At 50.7% G+C, this 25,572-nt stretch overlaps 2 protein-coding genes across 4 annotated transcripts; both read left to right on the plus strand.

The window, feature by feature from the left end:
* The first annotated feature begins 608 nt into the window (after positions 1-608).
* On the plus strand, positions 609-7,279 carry LOC119090490 (NADH dehydrogenase (ubiquinone) complex I, assembly factor 6). Of its 2 annotated transcripts, none has more exons than XM_037213309.1 (7): positions 609-794; positions 3,467-3,557; positions 3,912-4,043; positions 4,409-4,568; positions 4,988-5,006; positions 5,178-5,403; positions 6,886-7,279. In XM_037213309.1, the coding sequence occupies exons 3-7, from the start codon at positions 3,957-3,959 to the stop codon at positions 7,069-7,071; spliced, it is 678 nt and encodes a 225-aa protein (XP_037069204.1). In that variant the 5' UTR covers positions 609-794; positions 3,467-3,557; positions 3,912-3,956; the 3' UTR covers positions 7,072-7,279. The 2 variants fall into 2 exon arrangements, with proteins under 2 accessions (XP_037069204.1, XP_037069203.1); XM_037213308.1 differs by having other exon boundaries at positions 609-786.
* Positions 7,280-10,991: 3,712 nt separating this feature from the next.
* LOC119090491 (thioredoxin-like protein 1) lies at positions 10,992-14,415 on the plus strand. Of its 2 annotated transcripts, none has more exons than XM_037213311.1 (4): positions 10,992-11,050; positions 12,420-12,596; positions 12,829-12,945; positions 13,286-14,415. In XM_037213311.1, exons 2-4 carry the CDS (start codon positions 12,435-12,437, stop codon positions 13,877-13,879), a joined length of 873 nt encoding a protein of 290 aa, XP_037069206.1. In that variant the 5' UTR covers positions 10,992-11,050; positions 12,420-12,434; the 3' UTR covers positions 13,880-14,415. The 2 variants fall into 2 exon arrangements, with proteins under 2 accessions (XP_037069206.1, XP_037069205.1); XM_037213310.1 differs by lacking the exon at positions 10,992-11,050 and adding an exon at positions 11,057-11,155.
* Positions 14,416-25,572: the final 11,157 nt, after the last annotated feature.

The raw sequence follows: 25,572 nt of genomic DNA on the forward strand, positions 1-25,572 counted from the left end.
CAGACTCATGATCACATATCTTCTGGTTAAGTATCCTTGAACACAATTTGTTTGTAGAGTTAAGAAGACACAGGTAAATGATGATCTTGCTCCTTGCTTCAACATCTAATGCACTTCCTAGCGACTTGAGCACAGTTTGGCTATTGGCCTGATATTCGGAGCTCCGGAAGGCCAAGTAGTCTGTCCTGCACGCATCCTCCACACACGACGCTATAAATCTAAGCTCCAGAGGATGGCACATATGAACTAGTTGATGCATGAGTGGGATCCTTTGATGTCCTTTCAGTCCTTGGAACCAGTTCACGACGTCCTCTTCACACAACACCATCATAAAAGATCGTAGCCTTATCACAGTAAATCAAGTACACTCGTTGATCAATTACCTGGCACTTTAATTCATCGCAAAATACTTTAAAAATGCTTGCAGTCTCCACCGTACACCTCGTTTCCGCAACCCAGCGAGCGGCTGTAACAGGCTGGCAAACCCCAATCCGCGAATTACCGCCCACAGCACGGCGAAGGCGAACGGCGAATGCCGAAACTGAAGCGCAATCAGCTTATGAATCCGGGACCTTCGGAAAAATCAGCCAATCACAACGCCCCTTTTAGCAAGATGTCTGCGCCCATGCTGTCCACGGGAATCGTACGGCAAACGCTGCGCTCGGGCAGACAAAATGTGGATAATTTTAGGTTAGCAAGAAATGGAAATCCACTACCCGCTGAGCGTGGGCCAGATTTCGTTTTTCCCAGAAGAAGTACTTCTTCGTACTGCCTTGAATTGGTCAGGTGAGAAGGTGCATAGTGCTTATTCGTTTCTTGGCTTGAAAGGTGCATATTAAAGTACTGTTGCGGGGCTTTCGACTGAATGATTTTCTAAGGTATCTACATGACAGGTGATTATGATCTGATTTATTAATGATCCTACCGTTCCAAGGTGCAGTCAAGATATTTTAATCTGAATTATTAATGATTTTACTCTTAGATGCGGTTGTGTAGCGGTGTAAGCATACGTCTCATTAGTCATGATTGAAATTAAACCTTTGATGATGTTTGCAAGGATAATTATTGTGATATTTCTTGTATAATCTGTGTATTGTCCGTGCCGGCACAGCATGCTTTATTCTCATGTAACATTATGCAACAATCAGGGCGGAACAGTAGTGGTGTGTGTAACACACCCAATGAGAGCTGTTGCATCAATGCCAAGTGCTTTACAATGACAGCATGTGAATTTGTATAGAGCACCTCCTCTCAACAGCAATTCCGAAAGGAGATGGCATTTTAAACCTGCTAAGGCTTACAACTTCCCGTGATTTAACTTAAACTGCACCCAACCTAACATGTTTCCTGTTTTTCCTGGTTCAGTGACCAGGAATTGGCTCTTGGGAAGCACTCTTTGGAACCAGGCACATTTCTAGGCACATTTGTAGCCATCTCTAGGTGTAACCACATGCTGTGAGTGCCGTTTTTGGTGTGAAGTAATAATGTTTCCCATTTGCAAGGGTAAAATCATGCAATTACACTGTTATTTACTATCATTGATATTAGTTAATCTGAAGGAGTCATCTTGCAGAGGACAAAGTTATGTAATGAAAGTGGGTGCAAATTTATGTTGTCCCATATTTGGACCAAAGCCACACATTGCTTTGGTCTGGTGGCTCTTAATGCATAATAGAGTGATTTCCATTGTAAAACCAAGCTTCAGGATGTCCAGGAAAAGCTTAAGCCAAGAAATGATGTGTGGCTAAAGCCACTGGCTTTAAGGTTTTGAGCTGTGAGGCTATGTTGAAAGTCAGCAGCATCACATTTTGAAACACAAAGCTAAATGCAAAGCCATTGACCTCTGTCTTTCCACACACAAAGTCAGTAATAGAGGCAAGGACATTCCTTGACATCTTAACACCTTCCAACATAGGATACAGTAAACTGAACCTTTAGCCTTTTACTTCAGTTCAAAGTAGCAAGGCCAAATCTAAAACTGCATCAGAAATACACCATGCAGTGTCAGCTTGCTAAACCAAATCCATTCTCCCTGGCTTCTGGCCCAAGGTTGGTTGGCTTCAATCAAGATGGGCAGAAATTTGTGTTTCACACTTCAGCCAGGTGCATGAATGATGGCACAGTGTTACACTAGGGGAGAGGATGTAACCTAAACATAACAAAAGGAGGGGTATTTGGGAGCAGATTCTGGCTTGTAATGGACAGATGAATGATTCTGTTGACTCTTAATTTCTTGTACAGTCTCCACAGTATTTCAATTACAGCATTGTTACACCCCATCATACAATACGTTGTTCATCATCAAACTTGAAAAATGGAGCCTACAGACCTGTTCAGAAACCTGTTCTTGTTGTGCTTCAAACAACAACTGACAAAGGTATGGGTGGTTGTTATCTGCACACTGAGAATAACCTCAGGAACTGGACACTGGGTGGGAACAAGAGGGTTGGGTCCATATGCCCTTAAGAAAGGTTAATTGTGTCCAGGTGCCCTTAATAAAGGAACTTTGGTCCACGCTCTAGGCTGGCTGGGCAGGTAATTTGACAGTCTCCTTAGAAGGCAGCTAGGTGGTAATTGCTGAGGACAAGCTGCCCTACAAAAGCAACATCTTGCTAAGAAACAGATGGTTAAGCTTATGAGGGGAGCTAGCAGTGGAAGCAGCATACTCTTAAGATCCTTAGATGAATATTTTAACCTATAAAACCAAATGCCTGCCAATATTTGGTCCAAACCTTGTGAATGGATGTATTTATGATTTTTGGGATGAGAACCCTGCTTAGCTGTGCATATTGACATATTGCATGAGGTCTAGTCCCACCATCTGATCATAAGGTTTCATGTCAACTGCGGAGCTTTCTGCCGAAAGTGAAACGCGCTGTAATGCCACATGGTCCATCGTGCTCCCTGAATTAAGCTCACCTTGGAGGTGTAGTAACATTTGAAAGGGGTGGCATGCCCAGAGTATGTTTAGAATATTTTTCTGAACAGGCGAGCCCAACGATGGCGGGGGAAGGTAGTGAGCGACCCTTGTGTGCTCTGAATCCATAAAATGTTATGGAGATAATTTATTGTCTGGATTGCTATGCTATACATATAGTGGTTTTGCACCTGCTACGCTGACTGCTACGTCACCTACTTCTGAAGTTCCGACCCTGACACCAAACCACAGTACAATATAAAATGGAAACTGCTTGCCTGAGGCATTCATTGGTCTACTGGGCATTCACTTGTCCCTCCTCCAATGGAACTGGTTTGATCCCCTTTTATTTGTGGGACGAAGATGTAGACCTCTTAGACAAGTTATGTGCATGCTGTCAGTGGCGTTTAGCGTAACCGGCATTTTAGGAAAAACTGGTGTGCAAATGGTGTGAATTGCTAAGTCCTTAAAGCGTAGGCTGTGAACTATGTCATGGTCGTTGTTGGTGTGCAGATGTGAAATGAACAATAACTAGTATTCCTTTTTCAGGAAACATGATTATGAAAACTTCTTATGCACTCTGCTGTTGCCAAACCAAGCACGTGCTGGGGTGTTTGCAATCCGTGCATTTAATGTCGAGGTGAGGTGGTGAGCTGGGTTAGTCTGATTTCCTCGTACTCTGAGTCATGCCGATGAAATTATATGGTTTATCAGTACTCGCTATGTTATTTAATGCATGAAGACGATGCTTTGTTTTGTCTTTGGGTGCATCTACTGTAAATGTTCGTGCAGCGTCCGCCTTAATGTGAATGATTGCTAATGAAAAGGGTGTTTATCTGTTTGCAGGGCTTTGCACTATGCACTGGTTGTGGCAGCTTCAAACTATCCAGCATTTGTGTGTGCGTGCGTGCGTGCGTGCGTGCGTGCTTGCCGCTACCGTGCAGCGCACAGGAGCGGATGGTTAGTGTTAACCCTGTTGTTGACTTGGTTGCAGTTGGCACGGGTCCGCGACACAGTGTCAGAGTCGCAGATCGGTCTCATGCGGCTCCAGTTCTGGTCGGACGCCATTGACAAGACGTTCCGCGACGATCCCCCCCAGCAGCCTGTGGCACTGGAGCTGCACAGGGTAGGTGAGGCTGCTCACGCGCTAACTCAGACTCACCAGGCTCTGCACAGCCATCCGTGGAAAACAGGGCACAGGGGCAATTGCAATGAGTGAAAAATGCATAAGAATGCACAGAGCTACAATACAAATCACCAAAGACAGATGAAATGGCACACAGCAGCTTTGTGCTGCCTGGGTAGGCACTGATGGTGGAAACAGAAACTGGTGTTTTCATCTTAAGATGGCATATTTTCCACCATCTAGCTGTGGCTCTTAAAACTAAGTATGCACTTCATTAATAGGCCTGCCCCCTACAGTTCCACCTGCTCTTGGCCCAATTTTCTACTTATATGTGTCTCTGATGTCTGTGTGCTTTTGAAATACAGGCTACGAAGAATCACCGGATCTCCAAGGGATGGCTGAAGCGGCTGGTGGAAGCACGCAAACATTCGCTGTCCAATCACCCGTTCTCCACCACGCGGAGCATGGAGGAGTATGCTGTCAACACTGTCTCACCTGTTAACTACCTCGTACTACAGTGCATGGGTAAGCTCAATATCATTTGTAGGCCTCTGGGGTGGAGGTTTGTGAGTTGTCTGGTGTTTGTGGTTCTAGTGTGGTGCAAATACAAAGTAAGCAGCCTGTGGGCTCTTGAGGCTAAACATATCAAGTCATTATGCGGTCCGTTTTTTATCAGCTTTGCACACCACATAGCCGAATGATCAGGATTATTCGCTAAGCCTATTGCCAAAAAAAAAACAGTGCTTGTCGGATCCTCGCGATATAGTGGCACGCGACATGTTGATGGCTCGACATTGAGATCGTTCTGCTAGGACTCGGCGTGTGCGCACTGGTCCCGGTACGTTGGCGACCGCACACAGCTGGTCTATGTCCCGCGGCCGGTGCGGCCTGTGTCTGCCGGTGCCCGAGCCGGGCCGTGAGCCCTCGTGCTGCGCCGCCGGCAGACCTAGGTCTGGCGGTGGGATCCAAGCAGTTGCAGCTGGCCGGGCGCAGGGCGTGACCTCGTTGCTGCGCCGCCGGCAGACCTAGGTCTGGCGGTGGGATCCGAGCAGCTGCAGCTGGCCAGCCGTCTGGGCCGGGTGCAGGGCGTGACCTCGTTGCTGCGCCGCCGGCAGACCTAGGTCTGGCGGTGGGATCCGAGCAGCTGCAGCTGGCCAGCCGTCTGGGCCGGGCGCAGGGCGTGGCCTCGCTGCTGCGCGCGACGCCCCGGCTGGCGCCGCGCCGCATCTGTCATCTGCCGTCCGACCTGCTGCACAAGCACGCTGTGCCCGCCGAGCAGGTGTGGCGTGGCCGCGACCAACCCGGCCTGCGTGAGGTGACCTTCGAGGTGGCCAGCGTCGCCCACCGGCACCTGGAGCACGTGAGTCCGGCGGAACGTCCGCCAGCGGCCGCGCCCCTGCCTCGCTCCGAACACATGGCCTTTAGAGAGGCGCGGTGGGGCGCTGGCCTTGGTATGGCGATGCCACAGATCAAATCCCATTATCCCATATTGACGCCTAGATACTTCTGTCATTTTCGTAGTTGTAGCATCACCTCTCTCTACCCCCCCCCCCCCCCCCCCCTTCCTCCACGTCCTCCTTTTTATTGGCGGTCACGTTATGATGCTGCTTGAAAATGACGTAATATTGGACCATTTTATGCAGATGGGCTAAAAGATGTGCAGCATAACTTTGAACGATTTGCACCTCCTCTCCTTGAAGACTTTATGGGGCTGCGATGACTTATCGAAGATCCCATGTTATTCTTAGACCCTGCTGCTCCTTAAAAGGAGTGTTCCACATTTCATGCCATTGATGCAAGCATCAGCTATGGAAAAAGTTCATTTGTAACCTTGGGTATGCTTTAAGTGGAAAATACTGCCCTAAGTGACAAAATTTCACTACGCAATGACTGCTCCGCAATGCGTCATCGTTGGATTACGTTATGAAACACTTTCATGACGTCGGAGTCGCTGCCGGATTGGCCGTGTCAATATTGCCAGTGTAGCGAATGGCGGACTCACTCGCGGAACTTAAAACGCCGCAAGATGGCGTTGGAGTCTGCGTGTAAGTGCTTATGTTATTGGTGGTATATGCGTGTGTTTTGGCCTTTCCTCATTGTGTTTTTGTATATTTCTACCCGACCTCAAATACCTTCAATGAGGGTTTTTATGTCGGTAAGGCACCACCAGCATCGAATATTCGGTACACCCTGACACCCTGTACCGGCAGGGTGTCACTTTCTAAAATCGATTGGGGGAGGGGAGCTGAGCCAACACTATCCTAACCTGCTCCAAAAATTGACTTCCCCAGGATTTTGGCTGCTTCAGTGTTTTGTCCCCGTTGGATTTGTTTTTTAATCGTCGATCCCAAAGTTGTTGTCCCGCAGAGGAATGGCTCCTCATTGAACGCGATTCCGAGGTGCATTGTTTTGTGGAAACGTTATAGTATGGTGTAATTCACAGAGAAGTATCCTAGTAATTCGAGCTCTTGTGGCCAACGAGGATAGATGTCGTTCATGTTTCATCGAAGATGGCCCGTGGCGCAAGAAGATTGTATTATGTAGAATGGCGTGGCTTGACACACACGCCCATGGCATTTGTTTATGGCACTATGGCATTCACTATCATCTATCGATTTATCGAAATGACTAATCGATTTATCTGGTATCGAGCATAGACATTACAAGTGAGCTTTCTCTATCATATCTGATGCTTGCCTCGATATCTGCAGATGTGGAGCAGTCGTCTTAAGGTTACCTAGTCGGACGCTCCTCTTTGTGTGTGGGGGTGTATGGGTGTACTTGAAGACTGGATTGAGAGATGAACCATGTTTAGTCATTGTCACCGTCTGGTGGCCGCCAGGTGAAGGAGCACTTCGCCGAGCTGCCGGTGGCGGCGCGTTCGGTGTTCCTGCCAGGCGTGGCGGTGGCCAGCTACCTGCGCCGCCTGCAAAGGGCCGACTTTGACGTGTTCCACCCGGCGCTGCAGCGTCGCGACGGCTGGCTGCCCGCCCGCCTCTGGTGGGCACGGCTGAGGCGCACGATGTGAGCAGCCGGTTGGCGGCTGGCGTCACTCCGCAGACAGCTTCTCCTGGGGTTGTTACGCTGTTCCTGTCGGAACCCCCGAGGCTCGATCCCACTGAGGCTGTTGGTGTTATGAAGAATTCGATTGAAGCGTCAATGTTGGTGATCGTTGCGCAGGCTCTTAAGCACTGAAGTTAGGCTTGTAGTTGTGCAATAAATGCAAGTGTCTGTCATCATGTCTCGGCCACCGCCCATGAAGACGCAGCCTGACCTGGCTGAGCAGTGTGCTAAATCGCACGTTGCAAGAAACTCCTTGGCAATGGTAGCTGGTTGGCGTGTTGTACCGCATTAACCGCGTCGCGTGGCTAACGTTGCGCGGAATATTCCGTCCATCGCCAGTGTCACTGCGCAAGCTTTTTGGTGCAGCGAAGTTCACCAGCGGAAATTGTTCAGCGATTAGAAGTCATGCGGCTGTGAGACCGCATGACCGCATGAGACATATTTAAAGGGATTGTCCCACTTTCGGGGCATATTTCACAAGTTTACCCTGGTGGCACTTCGGAACCACTTATGTGCATTGGGTAGTGCCACTGCATCCGTATCAATAACAAGTATCTAGTTACATGTTGTGTCGCAAATTGTGTTTATTTTTAGTCCAAGTTACGCTGTTAACACTTTGTAACAACACTACACTTCTTCCTTTGTTGTGTTCCTTCGCGGACATGGGATGCCCCAGAGTGCACCCGGACTCGGGATGCCCCAGAGTGCATCCGGACTCGGGATGCCCCAGAGTGCATCCGGACTCGGGATGCCCCAGAGTGCACCCGGAGTCCGCGACAACTAGTTGTCGAGACCGCCGTCGTCATGACGACGGCAGAATGCTGAGCGCCATTGTCAGCTGTTGCGGATTAGAAGTACCGATTTTGAGCTGTTTTAACCCGTGCGTTAGGGCATGCGGGCTTAAAAGCGGCACCTGTACTGTTATGAATGGCGTTTATACAAGTAAACTTTTGTGATGTGCGGGCGGCAAGGGCCAGTTACCGAGAAGCACATCGGTTGAAATTTAAGCCTCTGCGTCACTGAAGTACGTGTGATGCTCCGTTTCCCAAGGCGAAGTGCGTTTCGGACAGAGACACTACAGTACACGCCATGGTGAAGGAATCAAAGCCGTAGTAATACGTTTCGTTGAATTCGCGAGATAAGAATCTCGCTTGCTCATTTGTTCCTCTGAGAAGAGTGTTTTAAGCTTTTGTAGCAATTATTACACGAGCATTTCGGCACGTTGGTGTGTTGCAAACATTGCACAGTACACACGTTGTGAAAAGCATTGCATTGCTTTCATAGTGATGAGCCAGATTTCTCCCGCAGGAGCGTTTACTTCAAATAGGCAGACTGATGTAGTTAGAAGGATTTCGAGAAAGCTGGTATTACCGATCGAATTGGACGCGTCTGCTGCCACAATGAGTGTAGATGCAGAAGGGTGGCGTACACTCTTTAATCTATTTTAGCATGCATGCAATCATGTGAGAGGCCAAACCGAACCTCATGTGCCATTTGACAATGATCTGAATAGGTAGCTGCTTTTTCAAAGCTGATTGCTTGATATCTTGTTTCCGAACTGGATTCATCATATCACCTGAGAAGAACGTATAGTTATCGCGTTTTCCTTTCGCCTCTCTCCATCAACAGTCTCTACCAAAGGATTTTTCCACTTCTATTTCCATGTCTGTAGAAGGCGTGATGTGATCCTGTATGCCGCATCTGGGTTCGTTTCCCCGCGCTGGGACCTTGCCGTAGTCGCCCGCCGTGCACTGGCAGGGCCTGACCTCGCGGACGTAACCCCGGCTCACAGTGCCACCCGAGTGATTACGCGATCCCTGTTGTGATGAGTTGTGAGGCATCTCGTGACGCGAACTCTGGAACTTGTCTGTACTTTTGCCCGTTTTTTTTTTTTGAGGGGCCTCAAACTCCAGGGGTCCGACAATGTCGCGTGCGTCTCCCCTTTGACGAAATCCTGGCTCCGCTACTACTCACCATTAATGCAGGCGTTCACATCCACGAGTGATTCCCTCACCAATTACGGCCCGTAATGCCGTTTGAGACCCTCCGATGAAAACTTCACCCCACCGTTTCAGAAATGCTGACCTTGCGGCAGGGGCGTAGTTGCGGAAATGAGTTGGGGGGGGGGGCCGTCGACAGGGGCCGATCCAGAGGGGGAGGCAAGAGGCCATGGTCCCCTCCCCCCTTGGGCCCCGGAAGGACACGCAGGCTCCGTAGGTGGGCCCATAGCCGGCCGAACAGATGCAGTTCTTTAATGCAAAACGCAACAAAACTGGACGTCTTCGGGCCCCCAGGCGATCCAGAACAGTCGCAAGCGAAAGTGAAGGACCCGCAATTGGACAACAATGACTCTTCACTGGCTGAGAGGGCGGTGATTGGGAGATTGTAAAACTCAATACGATTTCCGGAGGTCCGACGCCGTTTCCGGGGCCCTTGTTATGTTCACTTGCTGATTCAATCTAATCGATCGTTGCTGGAAGCCCTATGTGTCCACTTGTCCGGTCAACCCCATCGCTTAAGAGCGTTCCACGTTACCCTTGATCTCTTTACATTTTCTCGTAGGGCCTTACGCTGCTGTGGAGACACTTATCTGCTAACATGCCCGGGTACTCTTGAACGATAAGCGGCCCTCCACGGATTCCTCCCATTCACCCGAAAGGCCCCATACGTTTTCGCCGCGGTCCCATTTCTCTGGGTACACTCAGTTGCTCAGGGGCGCTTCATATAAGTCTCGGGTTCTTGTCACCTGCTCGGAGGGCTTTGTGCGGCTGCTGAGGCTCATATAAGTTAAGGCACCGAGCCACTCGATGCTCAGTGGTCCTCTACATTGACGTAGGGCTCTGCCTTTGAGCTCATTTGCGGAGGACCTTTCACTCCTATCGGGAATAGTTGTGTTACCTGCTTGGGCACCTCTGATCGCACAGGGGTATTAATGCATGCACACTGGTCTTGGGTAATTCCCCTTTGCTCAGAGGGCCCTGTGCTCTGGCCGGACCCCACATGTCAGCCTACCGGGGCACTCCCAATCGTTCAGATGCCCACCACGTTGGTCTTTGCTTCTTCTCGCTTCCCCTGGCGATCCTTAACTTGTCGACGGAAGCCTCTTTGATGGCCTGCCACGGCAGCCACGATCGCCCAGGTTCCGTCTCTTTTGGCATTGGTATCTTAACGTTTCAACAGCAATCAGATACGTGCTGATGAATTCTATGCGCAATTGGCGAACATATGTTTACGCGCGACCGGCGTCGTATGTGTTATATTTCTGTTGGTAATTGAATTAGTGACACCTATCATAGTTGTGCATCGCGTTCCTGTCATCAGTCATCAGCTGATCACATTGACCAGCTGGTCAGCTGTGAAAAAGCTAGGAATCAAGTTCGTGCTTGAATTTCATGGCATTTAGCAGCAACCTGGGTTCATTTCGCAATGTTTTTTTCCGGACAACTTATCCTCGAAACGACAGGATTCCCCATGACCTGGAGAAAATGAATAGGCTCCATGTATGTCCATAAGAAGCACGGGCATTTTTCTAGGGCTGCGCACAAGGGGGTTCCCGTTTGAAGAATAGCATGGTAAAAAACTAAACGTCGGGATAGGAAGATTCTTGCTGTCCCCAAAATACGCCAATAAGCAGGTTTCTCCATGGATTTTGCCCACTTTTTCCCGATGGCTGGGAGGAGGGCTGAAACCTTAGCGGAGGGAGCTGACCCATCTCCCACTAACTAAATGGGAAACCACACCCCTGCCTTGCGGTCTCGCGGCTCTACGTAAATGGTGTGTTTCGCCGTTCGTTTTGGACGTAGTGGCGTAATATTTTGCCAGCCAGGACCTTGCGTCTAGTGCATAGTCAGCCGGGTTGCGTTCTCGGCGCGGTAGATGCATTCAAGACCGCCTGGGAAAGTGTCATCTTATGCTAGTATTCGTCGTTGCTTAGGAAGGCTCGAGTGAGTTGGGGGAGCGGCTTCCGGATTGAGGGTATTGGGTGGACCGGGAGATCTCTGCGCGCAATTGGGGGTTTTTTTTTGCGTTATCTGTGCTCAAGCATCAAAGTAAGTGTTGTAGAGCATGCGTTCATAGTCGCCTCATGCGTCAGTGATTATTTAAAAGTAATAAGACCGGGTGTCGTTTCCTCTGTTGGTCGTGATTATCAACCCACAATGCAGAATCCCCAGGGAAAGCCATAGTTGGTACTATTGTCTTCTAGTAATTGGAGTGTGTCATATGTATTGCAGACATGCGCTCTTTGTATGAGGTCCTGCACCTCTACTCTTCTATTGTTAAACATGATACGAGTAGTAATGATTGCTTCAGTAAGACCATATAGATCACTTTGTTTTTTCCCCTCACATGGAATGTGTAAAGGTCATCTTGTGATTTTTACCTGTATTGTGTGAAATCCTTTGCTATTTATTTCTCATACACTGTTAGTGTGCCAGAACTGTAGATGTTAATATCAAAGTATATTTTCAAGCCACCTTCTGTGGTTGTTTATTGGTGATTCAGCCTGTCAGATTAGTTAAAAAAGTTAAAATAATAGACTAACATCATGATCACCATGTGTGACACTGATATGGATAAATGCCAGAGGTTTTTATCAATATCATTATTGTTCTTGTGATCTTGATTGCTGTCAGAGACACTTACTGAGTTCATGCCATTCCTGCAAAATGTGTGAGGATTTGATGAAAATTCTGCTAAATCCCATGTATCATGAGTCATTACCCTGGACAATTTGGCTAGGAGGCCAATTTTTCCCATGCACAACTCCAATGCCTGTCGCCAGCTGACCAAATACATGTGTCTAGTGCACCATCACCGCACCTCCCAGTACTTTATGCTCACAGACCATCATCACATCTGTCTGGTGGTGGCCATGCAAAACACACTCCTGGAGATGTATCCTATTTTTATGTGTATTCATGTCAGGCTTTATCATGGATCAGGGCTGAGTGTTATGGCCAGTCATTGATACCTATTTCATTGAGTGGCCAACTGACCATCTGTATAGTTATTGCTCTGGGCATGCAGAGTTGCTAGACAACATGGGCAAATGCAGTTTGAGAAAGGCAACCAATTACTGCAGCACTTCCACTTTGTGTTCTTTGAGAAGAAGACTGTCAGTTTGGTGCCAGTAGATTGCAGCACATTGAAACTGCAAGGTCAGGTATGAAAACTCACAGAACCCATATTTCAGTATGATCCTCAATATAGCTCCCAAGATACCTTCAAAAAATGGTGAGGTGCACCAGCACCCTATTATACTGGGGTAATGGATATTTGATCACTGTATGTGCTGCTTGTGTGCAATTTCAGGTTCCATAGACCAGAATGTCAAACAATCTGAAGATGTTATCAGAGGACGGCCAGCTGGCTGGCGAGCTGGCTGGCGCTGGTGCGCGCCTGGTGGTGGCTGACTTTACTGCCTCCTGGTGTGGTCCATGCCAGCGCATAGCGCCAGTCTTCCTGGAGTACGCCAAACGCTATCCGAAGGTCAGTTGCTCTTCCTTTGGTCTTGAGGCAAGCTGTTGGGAAGTGATTGCAAGCGAGCAGGGTTGGTGACAGTGCTGTTAAACTACACCAAAAACCTGGCCTAATCTATAAGGTTTGATTACTTTTACCTCTGATACTAAGGTATGTGTTGTTTAATATGTGCTGTCCTGGACGGCAAGCAGGCAGTTTCTGTGGGGCTCTGGCTGCTCTGACAGCTTTGTCTGTCCCTCAGGCGCTGTTTTTAAAAATTGACGTGGACGAGTGCCCCGACACAGCAGCGGCTCAGGGCGTGCGTGCCATGCCGACCTTCATATTCTACCGCAACAAGAACAAGATTGATACCATGCAGGTACAGCAGAGTGGTCACGGATCATTTGTATCCAATTGACAGCAGCTGGTGGAAAGTGGTATTATGAACTGACTCTAGGCAAGTGTTATTTCCACATCCGGTTGGATTGTCATGGAATTACCGGGCTTTTGATATACTGCAAAGTAAGGCAGCGTTGGATGTTGAGGACACCTGAGCACAATAACATGAACAAAGTGTGTAATTGTGATGGTCCAAACGCTGCACCTCGTAGTCTCCTCTCCTTGGCGTCGTGTCGACCCCGGATCGTGCTGCAGTTATGCCGTGCACACCGTCGATGGTCCGTCGGCGGGCGGGTGCTAACCGGCGCCGGCCATTCCAGGGCGCTGACCAGCGGGCGCTGGAGGACAAGATCAAGCAGCACTACGGCAGCGGCGACGGCGACGAGGCGGCCGAGGACTGTGGCGTGGCCGGCCACATTGACCTTGCCTCCTACATCCACCAGTCCAGCTGCGAGTGCCTGAACGAGTCCGACGATCACCCGTTCGCGGGCGCGCTCAAGGCCGGCGCCGGCTACCTGGAGTCCGACTGCGACGAGCAGCTCATCCTGTCGCTGTCGTTCTCGCAGGCGGTAAAGATCCACTCGCTGCGGTTGAACGCTCCGGCCGAGACGGGGCCGCGCTCCGTCAAGCTGTTCATCAACCAGCCCAACACGCTCGACTTCGACAAGGCCGAGTCGATGACGGCCGTGCAGGAGCTGGAGCTGAGCAAGGAGGACCTGGCCGACGGCATCGTGCCGCTGCGCTACGTCAAGTTCCAGAACGTCACCAACCTGCAGCTGTTCTTCCGCGACAACCAGAGTGGTGCCGATACGACGCGGATTGACCACATCGCGGTGCTCGGCAGTCTGATCGGCACCACCAACATGCAGGACTTCAAGCGGGTAGCCGGCAAAAAGGGCGAGGCGCACTGGTGACCGCGGGCCCGGCGACGCTGGGTCCGGGACGGGACTGTATCCAATTGGCGAGCGACGCGTGGCGCCGAACGGCACGGATAAGAAGTCCCGATCTGGTCGATTCCAGCCAGCGGTGGCGGCGCTCAGACCGCAGACCATTGAACAGCACGACACCTGATCGGTCAGAGGGCCCTGCGGGCTCGCACGTACAGGTGACACCTCGTGCTGCCCCGTGCGCTATTACTTGAGGTGGCTTCTTTGCGTGTAGTCTTTTTTGCTGTGACGTATGCATCGCCGCGCAAATCAATACCGTGGGAAGAGCTGGCACGATAATGGCCGATGTGTGCATGACATGGCGAAGATGTTAGCATCCAGAAGCATTAATGTGCCGACGGCGACAGCAAAGAACTGTGTTAGTTCCAAGATCATTCGAAATTGTTGAATCGGTTAAGCTAAACTGAGATATCGTGTTTTCCCGTTCAGCTTTTTGAACGCAGGTTTTTGCGAGCCTGTTTCCTGTTTGGTTTGCATGGTGAAAATATACAGTCATCAGTGAGGACAGGGACACAACTAACTGCACTGCACGTGATCGCATCCGCCGCACACGACAGAAGTATTTTTAATTCCTTGCGGGAACTTTGTAAATCCAACCTGCGGCTGGCTGGCTAACATTGAGTGCCACGCGGTCAGGGAGCCAACCCATCAAAATGGACACTGTCTGCCGACGAGCATGTTACGTAGCCAACGGCCAGCTGGTAACGCTACAGCAGTGGTATCACATGCACACTGTGATCTGATGATTTGTCACTGGCCGTCGCGTGTTCAAGACGCCCCGGCCGACCTGCCGCCTTCAGCGACGAATCGCGTGGCGGTCATATGAGCAAATTAGGCGTTCTGTGCCGCCAATAATTTTTTGTTGCCGGCTGACAGCCCTCCCGCAGTGTTGTCATACGCAGTGTACGCGGTCGCAACCGACGCGCGCGGGAAGCAGCGTATTGAATTGGCTGCCGGGCCTTCGCAATTCCATGCTGCGGCCGGCCTGCCAGCATTGAGCGATACCCGGTTAGATAGTCAACTCGAAAGTACAGATGCCGTCAGTCGACAGGCATGTTACGGTGCCAGCTGTAAGCCGTGCTCTACGCTCACACTCACCTGATGCAGATGTAAGTATTTTCACAGGCTGCGGGACGTACACCACTGCGCTTCCTGAGCCCACCCACATTCAGTACTGCGCATTAGGGGTCTCACTTTCTCAAATTGGTTGGAAGGGAGGACTGAGCTGATACAGTTGGCCTAATGTACCCTCAAATCCTGATCTCTCGACGGATTTCGGCGATGCGTCCCGGTTACTAGAAGTATACGGTTTTGTAATATTTGACCATTTTCAAAATTGTTTGATGTTAACGACTGACTTTGTTTTTGAAGGTGATGTCCAAGCTGTATTTTTGTTTAAGGGAATGTTTCAGAGTTGCATTGGGTTTTGAACTGACATAGCCATCTTGAAGGCCTTCCGGCGCTGTTCACAATGCTACCCCCCTTGAAGCTTAATCCCCTCTAGTTTCTGAGCTACGCGCCCGCGAAAATGGGGGAAGGTATATCGGGGGCGGGGAGTATTTCAAAGACACCTTGGCATTCATAACGTCATTATGGCGTCATTCAAAGCCTGCTATTCCATAAGCCATGTGGTGATCAAGGACAAAAGAAATATAATTGCCGAGGCGTTTGTAGCTGGCGTCTGCGAGCGCGATTACCTGGTAAAACAGACGTCAATTGGCTATCAATCAATGTTGTGCAAGGAGCGATGACGTAATTAAACCATGATGTGCGGAGAAGTATATTTACTCAACAGAGAATTGTGCTGTCTAGAGTAATCTTTTCCACCTAAAAAGCATACCAATTGTCATAAGTAGACTTGTTTCATCATACCTGATGGCTGCTTGAATATATTCAAATGTGAAATATTCCCTTTAAAAGAGGTGAATCAGGCATAATACAATGACAAAAAATATGTATTGAATCGAAGTTATATTTGTCCACACGCGTCCAATCGCATGTTTTGCTGCCAGGTGATAGCCTACAGTAAATCAAATAGGAATGGCATGTAAGTCAAACACAAAAATCTTAGTAAACCAATCGCCTGTGATCAATGAAAAACGTGTGGTGTTTCGTTCATTAATGGTGGCCAGGGGCACACAACGAGAAAAAGACGATTTCATGTGGAGCGGTGTGACCTGAGGCGTGCGGGCCAGTGGCTACAAAAATTGTTTGACAGGGCGAAGATCCCTCTATGGAGATAAAATGTAAGCTCACGGCCGGCTACACGGACATGCAGATGACTGGAAGGACATAAAGGTACAGGCTGGTGACTGTACCGTTACCAGAGTGGCCGTACAGAGGTCTTGAAAGAAAGGTCGTGCACGCTTTGTATTTCGGCACTAAGAATTGGGAGCTCTTATTTGGAAGTAATTGGCCTTCAGTTTACGCGGAGATTGTGGCTAAGCGACGTTGTCACATTCGTCACGTAGAGAAACCGACCTTTAGAAGTGCGCTCGGGATCAGATTTCTGCGGAGAAATCGACCAGCACCAGCCCAGTAATTTTTCCACTCTGGACCCAACCGCACACAATGTTATCTTTTCACTTCTAGACGCGATAAGAGGCAGAGGTGGGGCGGCCGCCCCCTCCCCCTGCTCCGGAGGCAAGCCCCCAAGAGGTACAAAGTTCCATCTCTGCCTACACCATCTCCAAAATACGTCAACAAACGGGCTTCTCCCAGGATTTCGTCCGCACTCAAAGTTGAGGGTGGGACTGAAGCCCTTCTTACGGAATTGGAAACTATACCCCTGGTTTCGATCTTTCGTACCTGCTTTCGTTTTTCGAACTGAAATTCTTTAAGAACGTCGCCAAAGTCCTCTATCAGATTACAACGTTTCCCTCCTCTGGGGATTATCGCCAAGCATACGGTCGCAAATGTGTACACGGATAACGCACAAATACACAATAAAGAACATGAGTCAATTTAGCAAGCTGCGATCGATGGCTCAGTATCGGTAAAATACACAAAGAATTAGGGGCAACTGATAAATATTCGGAAAGAAGGAAGCATTAAACTTATTTTTACCATGCACTGTCAGGATCAGGAACCGATCTAAGCTTTCCACCTGCTTTTCCAAAAAGTTACGGCAATGCTGCAGCAGATAGTGCCAGAGCCGACGTGCAGAAGGCGCTCAATGCTGCAGCAGATAGCGCCAGAGCCGACGTGCAGAAGGCGCTCAATGCTGCAGCAAATAGTGCCAGAGCCGACGTGCAGAAGGCGCTACACCGAACAGGCTGAGAATTCCATACATCAGCGTGTGGCGATTAATGACAGGATCTTTGTCGGACGTAGAAGACGTGAAGTTTGGACACCGGTCATGATTGTGGCGTTTCTTGTCATCATCTTTCTGGTGAGCTCTGGTGGTGGGCTGTCTTATTTTTCGTTGACGCCACTATGCCACGAAATCATTTGCGAACACAGCATCTGCCGCGCATGAAAACAATAATCTTGATTTCCTACCTGAACATTGTAAATTCTCTCTGCGGCGGTCACGCTCGACTGAGTAGTGGGTCGTCAGAGGGCCGAACCAATAGAATAGATCCGGTGGCCGCAGTCCACAAGCCAACAATCACGTTATGGTGACAGGTGATAGCTCTAATTCAATGCCATCAAACGCACACGGTTCGACTCTGCGCATGATTTATCAGTATTTATCATCATTAGTGTTTTTACACAGGCTGCCGTGTGTTTGCCATTACGCTCCCAGCTAGTCGGCCGCATTCAGTAATGCGCCCTCGAGGGTTATATCAACAATAAAATGCTTGTCGATAAAAGATCAAGTTACGTTGCCAGCTCACACAGCTTCCCAACCTTCCCGCAGTTCTAGCGGCGCATGGCGTAAACACAAGCCATGACGGGCGCTCGCTGGCTGCCGACGAGTTCCGCCGTCCCACCAGGAACGCTGCCTACCTCCAGGCCTCTGGGGATGCGCCGTGGGGCGGCGCCTTGCAATGCCTATTCCGGCATGCGTGAGGCGAGGGCGCAGAAGCGCCGGGTGCGACTTCTCCGTACTGGACGGGGCGCCACCGAAGGCACGGGCTCAGCAACGGGTTACTTAGAGCGGTGGGCCGTCCCATCGCGGACAAGGCTCGAGGAGCGCCGTCCAAATAGGAGGTCGCCACCCTAGAGGTAAGGGGAGGAAACGAGTCGTCATCCAGCTTTGGTATATAGCCGGCCAAGTAGCCGTGTTGGCGCCAGGCTGATGGCAAATTGACCTCATGCGTTTGAAATGGGGCTTAAACGCGACTTCAATTGTTGATTGAGATGGATTATATGATATTTGATTTAGTTCGGAGAGGACTCACGTAGACGTGCCAATTACGATACCAAGGTGCTGGGCGGGGGGTGGGGGCGTGGGCAACCCGTGAGCGTGCCAGGAATGATTGGTATGATGTGGGCGCCAGCCTATGGGTACTGGAGTGAAAATGATGAGGCGCCAAATGCATGAAGCCTGTGTGCATCAGCTGAGGACGAGAGATCGGTATCCAGCCGGTTCCCTGCCAGTATAATTCGCCGGCTGTGCGAGATTCCCGCCGATTTGGGCGTGCCATGAAATTCAGGACGATAATTTGGCTCATTCGTCTGGTTCCGTTGTTCCTCCGTTTGAATATTATCACCATCTAAACGGTGGAGGTGTGCTATCGTGGTTAAGCGCACACAGTCATGCACGGGGAGCCAGACGAACGTGGTGCCTGACTGGTTCTATCATCCCGCTAATTCACCAGTCACGCGTTTCATCCCAGCTATGCGGCTGATACGTGTGTATCGATGTCGGTTGTATCGTAGTCCATACAACCTGCATCGCACGCTTAACATCATCCGGCTGGTAGGCTGACCGATGGGCTCCTCATGCAAATTTTTCGAATTAGGCGTGCTCAGAGGCGCCCCCAGCGACACCAGGGAGGCGTCCAAGCGCAACGCATAGCGCCAGTCGGCGACGCTGGCCAACCGCAGCGACCAGCCAGGCACCACACGCTGACCCCCTCCCCCTCCCCCCCCCCTACACACACGCAGTGGGTTGTGTCATTTTTTCACTGCTCAGCTCAACTCAGTTTGCGAAGCTACGCCCCTGATTAAAGCCTTTACGAAATGACAGACGAATGCCAAGTACGCTGCGATATTCATCCAGTTATTGGGTTTTAAGTTTGTCAACGGCAATGGTTAATTTCGCTTAAGGAGTGTAATGCACTTAACTGTCATGTTAAGGAAGAAAAAACGTGTGTGCGTGTGTGCGTGCGTGCGTGCGTGCGTGCGTGCGTGCATGCATACGTGCGCGCGTGCGTGATTGCGCGCGCGCGTGTGTGTGTGTGTGTGTGTGTGTGTGTGTGTGTGTGTGTGTGTGTGTGTGTGTGTGTGTGTGTGTGTGTGTGTGTTGTGTGTGTGTGTGTGTGTGTGTGTGTGTGTGTGTGTGTGTGTGTGATTGCGTGCGTGTGTGTGTGTGTGTGTGTGTGTGTGTGTGTGTGTGCGTGTGTGTGTGCGTGTGTGTGTGTGTGCGTGTGTGTGTGTGTGTGTGTGTGCGTGTGTGTGTGTGTGTGCGCGCGTGTGTGTGCGTGTGTGTGTGTGTGTGTGTGTGCGTGTGTGTGCGTGTGTGTGTGTGTGTGTGTGTGTGTGTGTGTGTGTGTGGTGTGTGTGTGTGTGTGTGTGTGTGTGTGTGTGTGTGTGTGTGTGTGTGTGTGTGTGTGTTTGTATATCCCTGTTTTACGGGCACTTACAAACGCAGTATACTTGGTATGTGGGGACATTTTGTTTTGTGGGCAAATGCCGTGTACCCACAAACGGATTGAAGAAAAAACTAACTGCAGCGCCATTTTGCAATATTAGCTCGAATGCCGGTCGATTTATTTTACGGGCACATGATTTTTAAGTGGCCACAACCCGCCATTATTACATTTGCAGCATGCACATTCGAAGTATGGTAGTGTGCCGAGCCTATTCTGATTCGGAAAGTTCCCGGATGTTGCACGTATTCACATGCCAGGAGTAACAAATAGACGAAAGTATTCAGCAACTGAGCGTGAACACCAGGGTACGTGGTGTCGGGCCGCTGACATCGAGACCCTGGAGGATCTCGGGCTCCCAACCTGCATCAGCGCTCTTGGCTATACTGGTGTTCCTGCGGACGTCAATGACAGCGTTAAGCTCTCAGCGATATCTAGATACACGATGCTGCGAGGCCCCTGATTTTGCATGGTAATGCCTCGCCCGTAATTCTGAGGTCCCTGACCGTGTCGGATACCCCTGATCGTGACACGTCCTGTTGTTGTTTGAGATCCCCGACTGCAGCTAAGCCCCGGCTCAGACGGCGTCCATGTTGGGACCTATGACCATGTTGGCTCCCTGGCCATATTGATGCGCCCTGACATGACTGATGCTGTGTGGCCGGAAGAGGCCCATGTTGGGCCATCGGCCATGTCGAACCTCTGACGGCCTCGGGCGGCGCAGTGACGGTGACGGCTAGCGTTGGTGCCGGAGACTGGATCTTGCTGGGACCCAGACCACGTGTCCTCCTGGTTGAGTCGGCGCCTTCGCCGCGTCGGCGCCATGATCGTATTGGATGGCCTTTGTCTGTGACAGGGTCCTCGACTGTGCTGAGTCCTGACCGTTGTGGGGCATGACTGTGTCGGAACTCCTGGCTTTGCTGACCTCTCAACGTGACGGGGCTCCTAGGCGTTGACGCTTTGTTGTTTCAGAACCTCTGGTCACGCTGTACACGTGGATGTATCAGGCCCCTGGCTGTATCAGGCGCCTGAACGTGTCTTGTCCTCTGCCTGTGCCAGGCCACTGGCAACAGTGGTCTGGTTCGGACTCTATGGCAGTGTTGGTGGCCCCTCACCATGTTTGGTCCATGAGTGCGTTGCCCCCGGATCGTGTTTGAACAGCAGCAGTTTCAGAGGCGCTGGTCATGTCTGGCTCCTGTAAGTGGCATTGCTTTTGTCGTGGCGGGCATATTGCGTCTCGTGTATCATGGCAGTCGTTGCCCACACCTGCCATTCTTGGCCAGCGCCAGTTCCCAGATGTGGCGCGGAGTGTGAATGTGCCCACAATGAATATCTGTTAGATCAGAAGGCGAGACTGCGTTAAATGGCGAGAAGACAGCAATGGGTTATTGCACAAGTGTCTTTAAGCCGGTCTCAAGCCCGATCAGTCTGCGAGAAGACGCCGACGCGTGGACGACTACACCGCCGCGACGGTACGGTTGCTTTTGAAGGCAGTGCTAGCGATGACAGTGTGGCAGCGATCGCGCAAGTTAACAGTAACAGCAAAATACACCAAACGTTCTAGAGGTCATCATGCGGGCAAAAGTAAAATATAATATGCCTCTTCAATGTGCTTGGAGTCCGTGGGAGTTCCACTGGGCGGACATCGCTGTGGTCCGGTTGTGCATCCCGTCCGAAATCAGATTATTGGTGTTCAGATTATGACCTTACCCGGATAAAAATATGTGGGCATCGTTGCCCGCAAAACACTGGCGTTCCAGTAAACTAGCAATTTTTGCATCACTTGCTCCCTAATGCGGATGTAGAGCACTTCCGCCCTGAAAGACACGTGTAAAACCTTGGGCCAGATGAACCACCGTGATTGTCCGCACGACGTGATTGACCGCACGACCTATGTCATCATGGGTCTCGATTTCTCAAAATAGTTCGGGGGGGCAGAATCGTACTCCGAGTTTCCGAAAGGGACAGGCACGGAAAACTTGTAAGATTTCGTGCCGTCCTGTTCTGATTAATATGCACGCAGACATACAGACACACACACACACACACACACACACACACACACACACACACACACACACACACACACACACACACACACACACACACACACACACACACACACACACACACACACACACACACACACACACACACACACACACACACACACACACACACACACACACACACACACACACACACACACACACGCACACACACACACACACACACACACACACACACATATATATATATATATATATATATATATATATATATTATTTATCTATTATATTATATATATATATATACAAGCACTGCGGGTTTTTAAAGTCCATGTGTACACCACAACCCGCACATATAGAGGCAAGACATTCGGCATCAGCTTCTTCTAAATGCGCTATTTTTGTAAAGCAGGGGTGTAGTTACACTGTCCATGGGTGCCGATATCCTTAACTGATTGAGAGAAGAAGCGTCGTGCAGTCGCCAAGGATAAGCGTAGACAACGTCTGGGATTTCGATGACTGTTTTTTGCTCACTCACACATTCTTTACAGCCTCCATGGTTCCCGCACTTTCCATTTTTCACACTTCCTCCCCCCATACCTTGACGCGCAAAAAAGCTAGCAAGGCTTAAGAACTGTTGGTGCAGAAGCTCATTGCTCGACTGGTAAGCCACAGGCGTGCACATGGATCTGTCGTGGAGTTATAATGATGCGCGATCCACGTCGGCAATAATCTTCTCTGCCCCCGGCTAGATTTCCTGATTAATGCAACAGTGCCAACATTGTCAATCAGGAAACGCATACAATCAGTCATGTACCACATAACAAGTGGGATGGGAAAAAACGTGGTCTGAAATTGCATTAAAATGTCACACTACAAAGTGTGCACGCGAGTGCCATGGAAAAGCTTCGCGACCACGTTCAGCGGCTGGATCATGTGGTTACGAGGTGTTCTGCTCGGCAGACAGCCAAAGGGGTCGGCGAGTCCTTTTCGTTTAGGCAGTGGTAGATTCTATATGTTCGTGAAGTAAGCGATTTTTCGGTGATGTATTCAACGAAGAGCTCCGACTTCTTTAATTAAAAGTTTCAAGGTTAATCATGCCACGAGAACATTGAAAATGACATTTCTTTTGCAATATGGTGTGACCTTCGAGGTCTAAAGCTGAGTCAAAGGACGGGAAACTCCATATTACCCAAAAATTACCGACCGATTTGAAAACCGCAAGCATCAACATATTTACAAGCCCAACAGCTAGCGGACGTCAAAAAGTCCTGACCTTTCAAGGTCAACCTTCAAGGTCAAACGCGGACTGGAAGCACGGGAACTGAATATCACCCAAAAGTTACCGCCCGATTTTAAACTTGAAAGCATCAAAATATCCACAAGTTCAAGAGCTAGCGGTCGTTAAAAGTCCTGACCGCTCAAGGTCATCTTTCATGGTCAAACTCAGGCTCAAAGGATGGGGAACTACATATCACTCAAAAAGTACCGGCCGATTTCAAACTTAAGCATCAGAATAATCAACGCAAAGAGAGCTGGCGTCCGTCACAAAGTCCTGAGCTGTTAAGGTGACCTTTCAAGGTCAAACGTGGGCTCAAAGGACGGGGAACTCGATATTGCCCAAAAATTATTGGCCGATTTTCAACTTGCAAGCGTTTAAACATTTGCAAGCGCAAAAACTAGCGTCCGTCAAAAAGTCCTGATTTCTCAAAGTCACTCTTGAAGGCCAAACGCGGGCTCAAAGGACGGGGAACTCAATATTACATGAAATATATGTATAGGTTGACTGTTAGCAGTCGCAGCCAAGAGGTGTCGCCACTTGCGCGGCGGAGTGCTTGATTACAACCGTGGTCGGGTACTCAGCTTAGATCGGTGGGTTGTTCGGGAGTCTGCAACACAGAGGCGCACGCGGATAGTGCTCCGAGCTAATTGTTTCATTGATCATCCACGGATAAATCAACTGGCGACGAGGCTTTATCACTGATTGGGGATATCGGTGAATACAGTGACAGTGACTCGGGCTTTGGAGAGTATCTGGAGCGGTTTGAACAGTTTCTGGCTGCTTTCGGGCCAGAACCCCCCCCCCCCCCCCCCATTCCGGCCGGCGGCGGCAACTACGGCAAGGCCGGCGGCGGCTGGGCCGGCGAGCTTTGGCAGCCTGCCAGGCAGATCCGCTGGTGGAGCAGCATGCGTACGCTGTGGTCGCCGCGGTCACTTAGCTCCGGAATGTCTATACGGGCGGGCCACCTGCTATGGGTGTGGAAAAGTAGGACATCTTCGGAATGTGTGCGGAGCGGTGTATACCGCACTGGCGGACAGCGCGGAATCGGACGGAGAAAATAGCACGTTACATGTGAGCAGCACAGTGACTCCGAACCGTGCTCCTCCGTACAAGACGACAGCGGAGGTCAACGGGAAGCCGCTGGTGCTTGAAGTCCACGCAGGGACAAGTCGGACGATCATCAGCGAGGTCATGTGGCGGACGGAGTTGGAGAGTGTTCCGCTGGAGTCGGGCCGGGAGTCACTGACCACATACACGGGAGGTGCGGTGCTGGTGCGCGGCCGACTGACAGCGCGCGTGAAGTGTGGCGCGCAGCAGACCACGCTGACCCTGCTCGTGGTCCACGGCGACGGGCGCCACTCCTCGGCCGCGACTGGCTGCACAGCTGCGGCTGCCATGGGAAAGCATCTTCAGTATGGTGTCGCCGCTGACCGACCTGCAGCAGCAATACAGCGCGCTGTTCCAGGACGACGGAGGTGCCTGCACGCAAACGGTCAGTCTGGATTTGGACGACATTGCCCCATCGGTCACACCGAAGTTTTACAAGCCTTGGCCCGTGCCCCTGGCTCTGCTGCCGCTCGTAAATGCGGAACTGGATAAGCAGGTCGAGCGGGGCATTCTACGACCGGTGAAGACCTCAGATTGGGCGGCGCCCGCGGTCAGCGTTCTGAAAAGAGACAAAAGCTCAGTAAGACTGTGTGGGAGCTACGACCTGACGGTTAACAAAGCCTCCCGAGTGGAGCAATATCCACTACCGAGAATCGATGAGCTCCTAACAAAGCTGTCAGGAGGTCAGAAGTTTACAAGACAGGACCTCAAAGAGGCATATCTGCTGGTGCCTCTAGATGAGGCGAGTCAGCGCTACACCGTGATGAACACCCATCGGGGCCTCATGGCCGCCACTCGGCTCGTGTGCGGCATCTGGTCAGCCCCGGCGGCGTTCCAGCGCGTGATGGAGCAGCTGCTGGCCGGCCTGTCACACGTTGCTGTCTTCCTGGATGACGTGTGCACCACGGGCCGGAACGATGAAGAGCACGGCCACGATGTCGAAGCGGTGCTGAAGCGCCTCTTAGATGCTGGTCTGCGGCTGAATCCGAGCAAGTGTGAGTGGATGTCTAAAGAAGTAGAATACTTGGGCTACAGGGTCGACTGCAACAGCATCCATCCCACAGCCGCAAAAGTGCGGGCAATCGTGGAGGCGCCACAGCCTGCTGACGTCAAGCAGCTGAAGGCATATCTCGGACAGCTCATGTACTATTCCAAGTTCATGGACAGCCTGGCCGCCGTGGCGGCGCCGTTCTATCGGCTGCTGAAGGCAGACCAGCGGTGGAGCTGGGGACAGGCGGAGAGCGCGGTATTCGCGCGCACCAAACAGCTGTTGGTGCAAGCGCCGTGCCTCGCACACTACGACGTGAACCTGCAGCTCATACTGTCTGTGGACGCTAGCCCGCACGGGCTCGGAGCTGTACTGTCAGTGATCGACGGTTCGGGAATGGAACGCCCGATGGGGTATGCATCGCGGAGCCTGGCGGCCGCGAAGGTCAACTACAGCCAGTTGGATAGAGAAGGGCTGGCGGTGGTCTTCGGAGTGAAAAATATTTCACCAGTTCG

Source organism: Pollicipes pollicipes, unplaced genomic scaffold, assembly GCF_011947565.3.
Source record: "Pollicipes pollicipes isolate AB1234 unplaced genomic scaffold, Ppol_2.1 Scaffold_3087;HRSCAF=3621_pilon_pilon_pilon, whole genome shotgun sequence".
In the NCBI taxonomy this organism is placed as follows: Eukaryota; Metazoa; Arthropoda; class Thecostraca; order Pollicipedomorpha; family Pollicipedidae; genus Pollicipes; species Pollicipes pollicipes.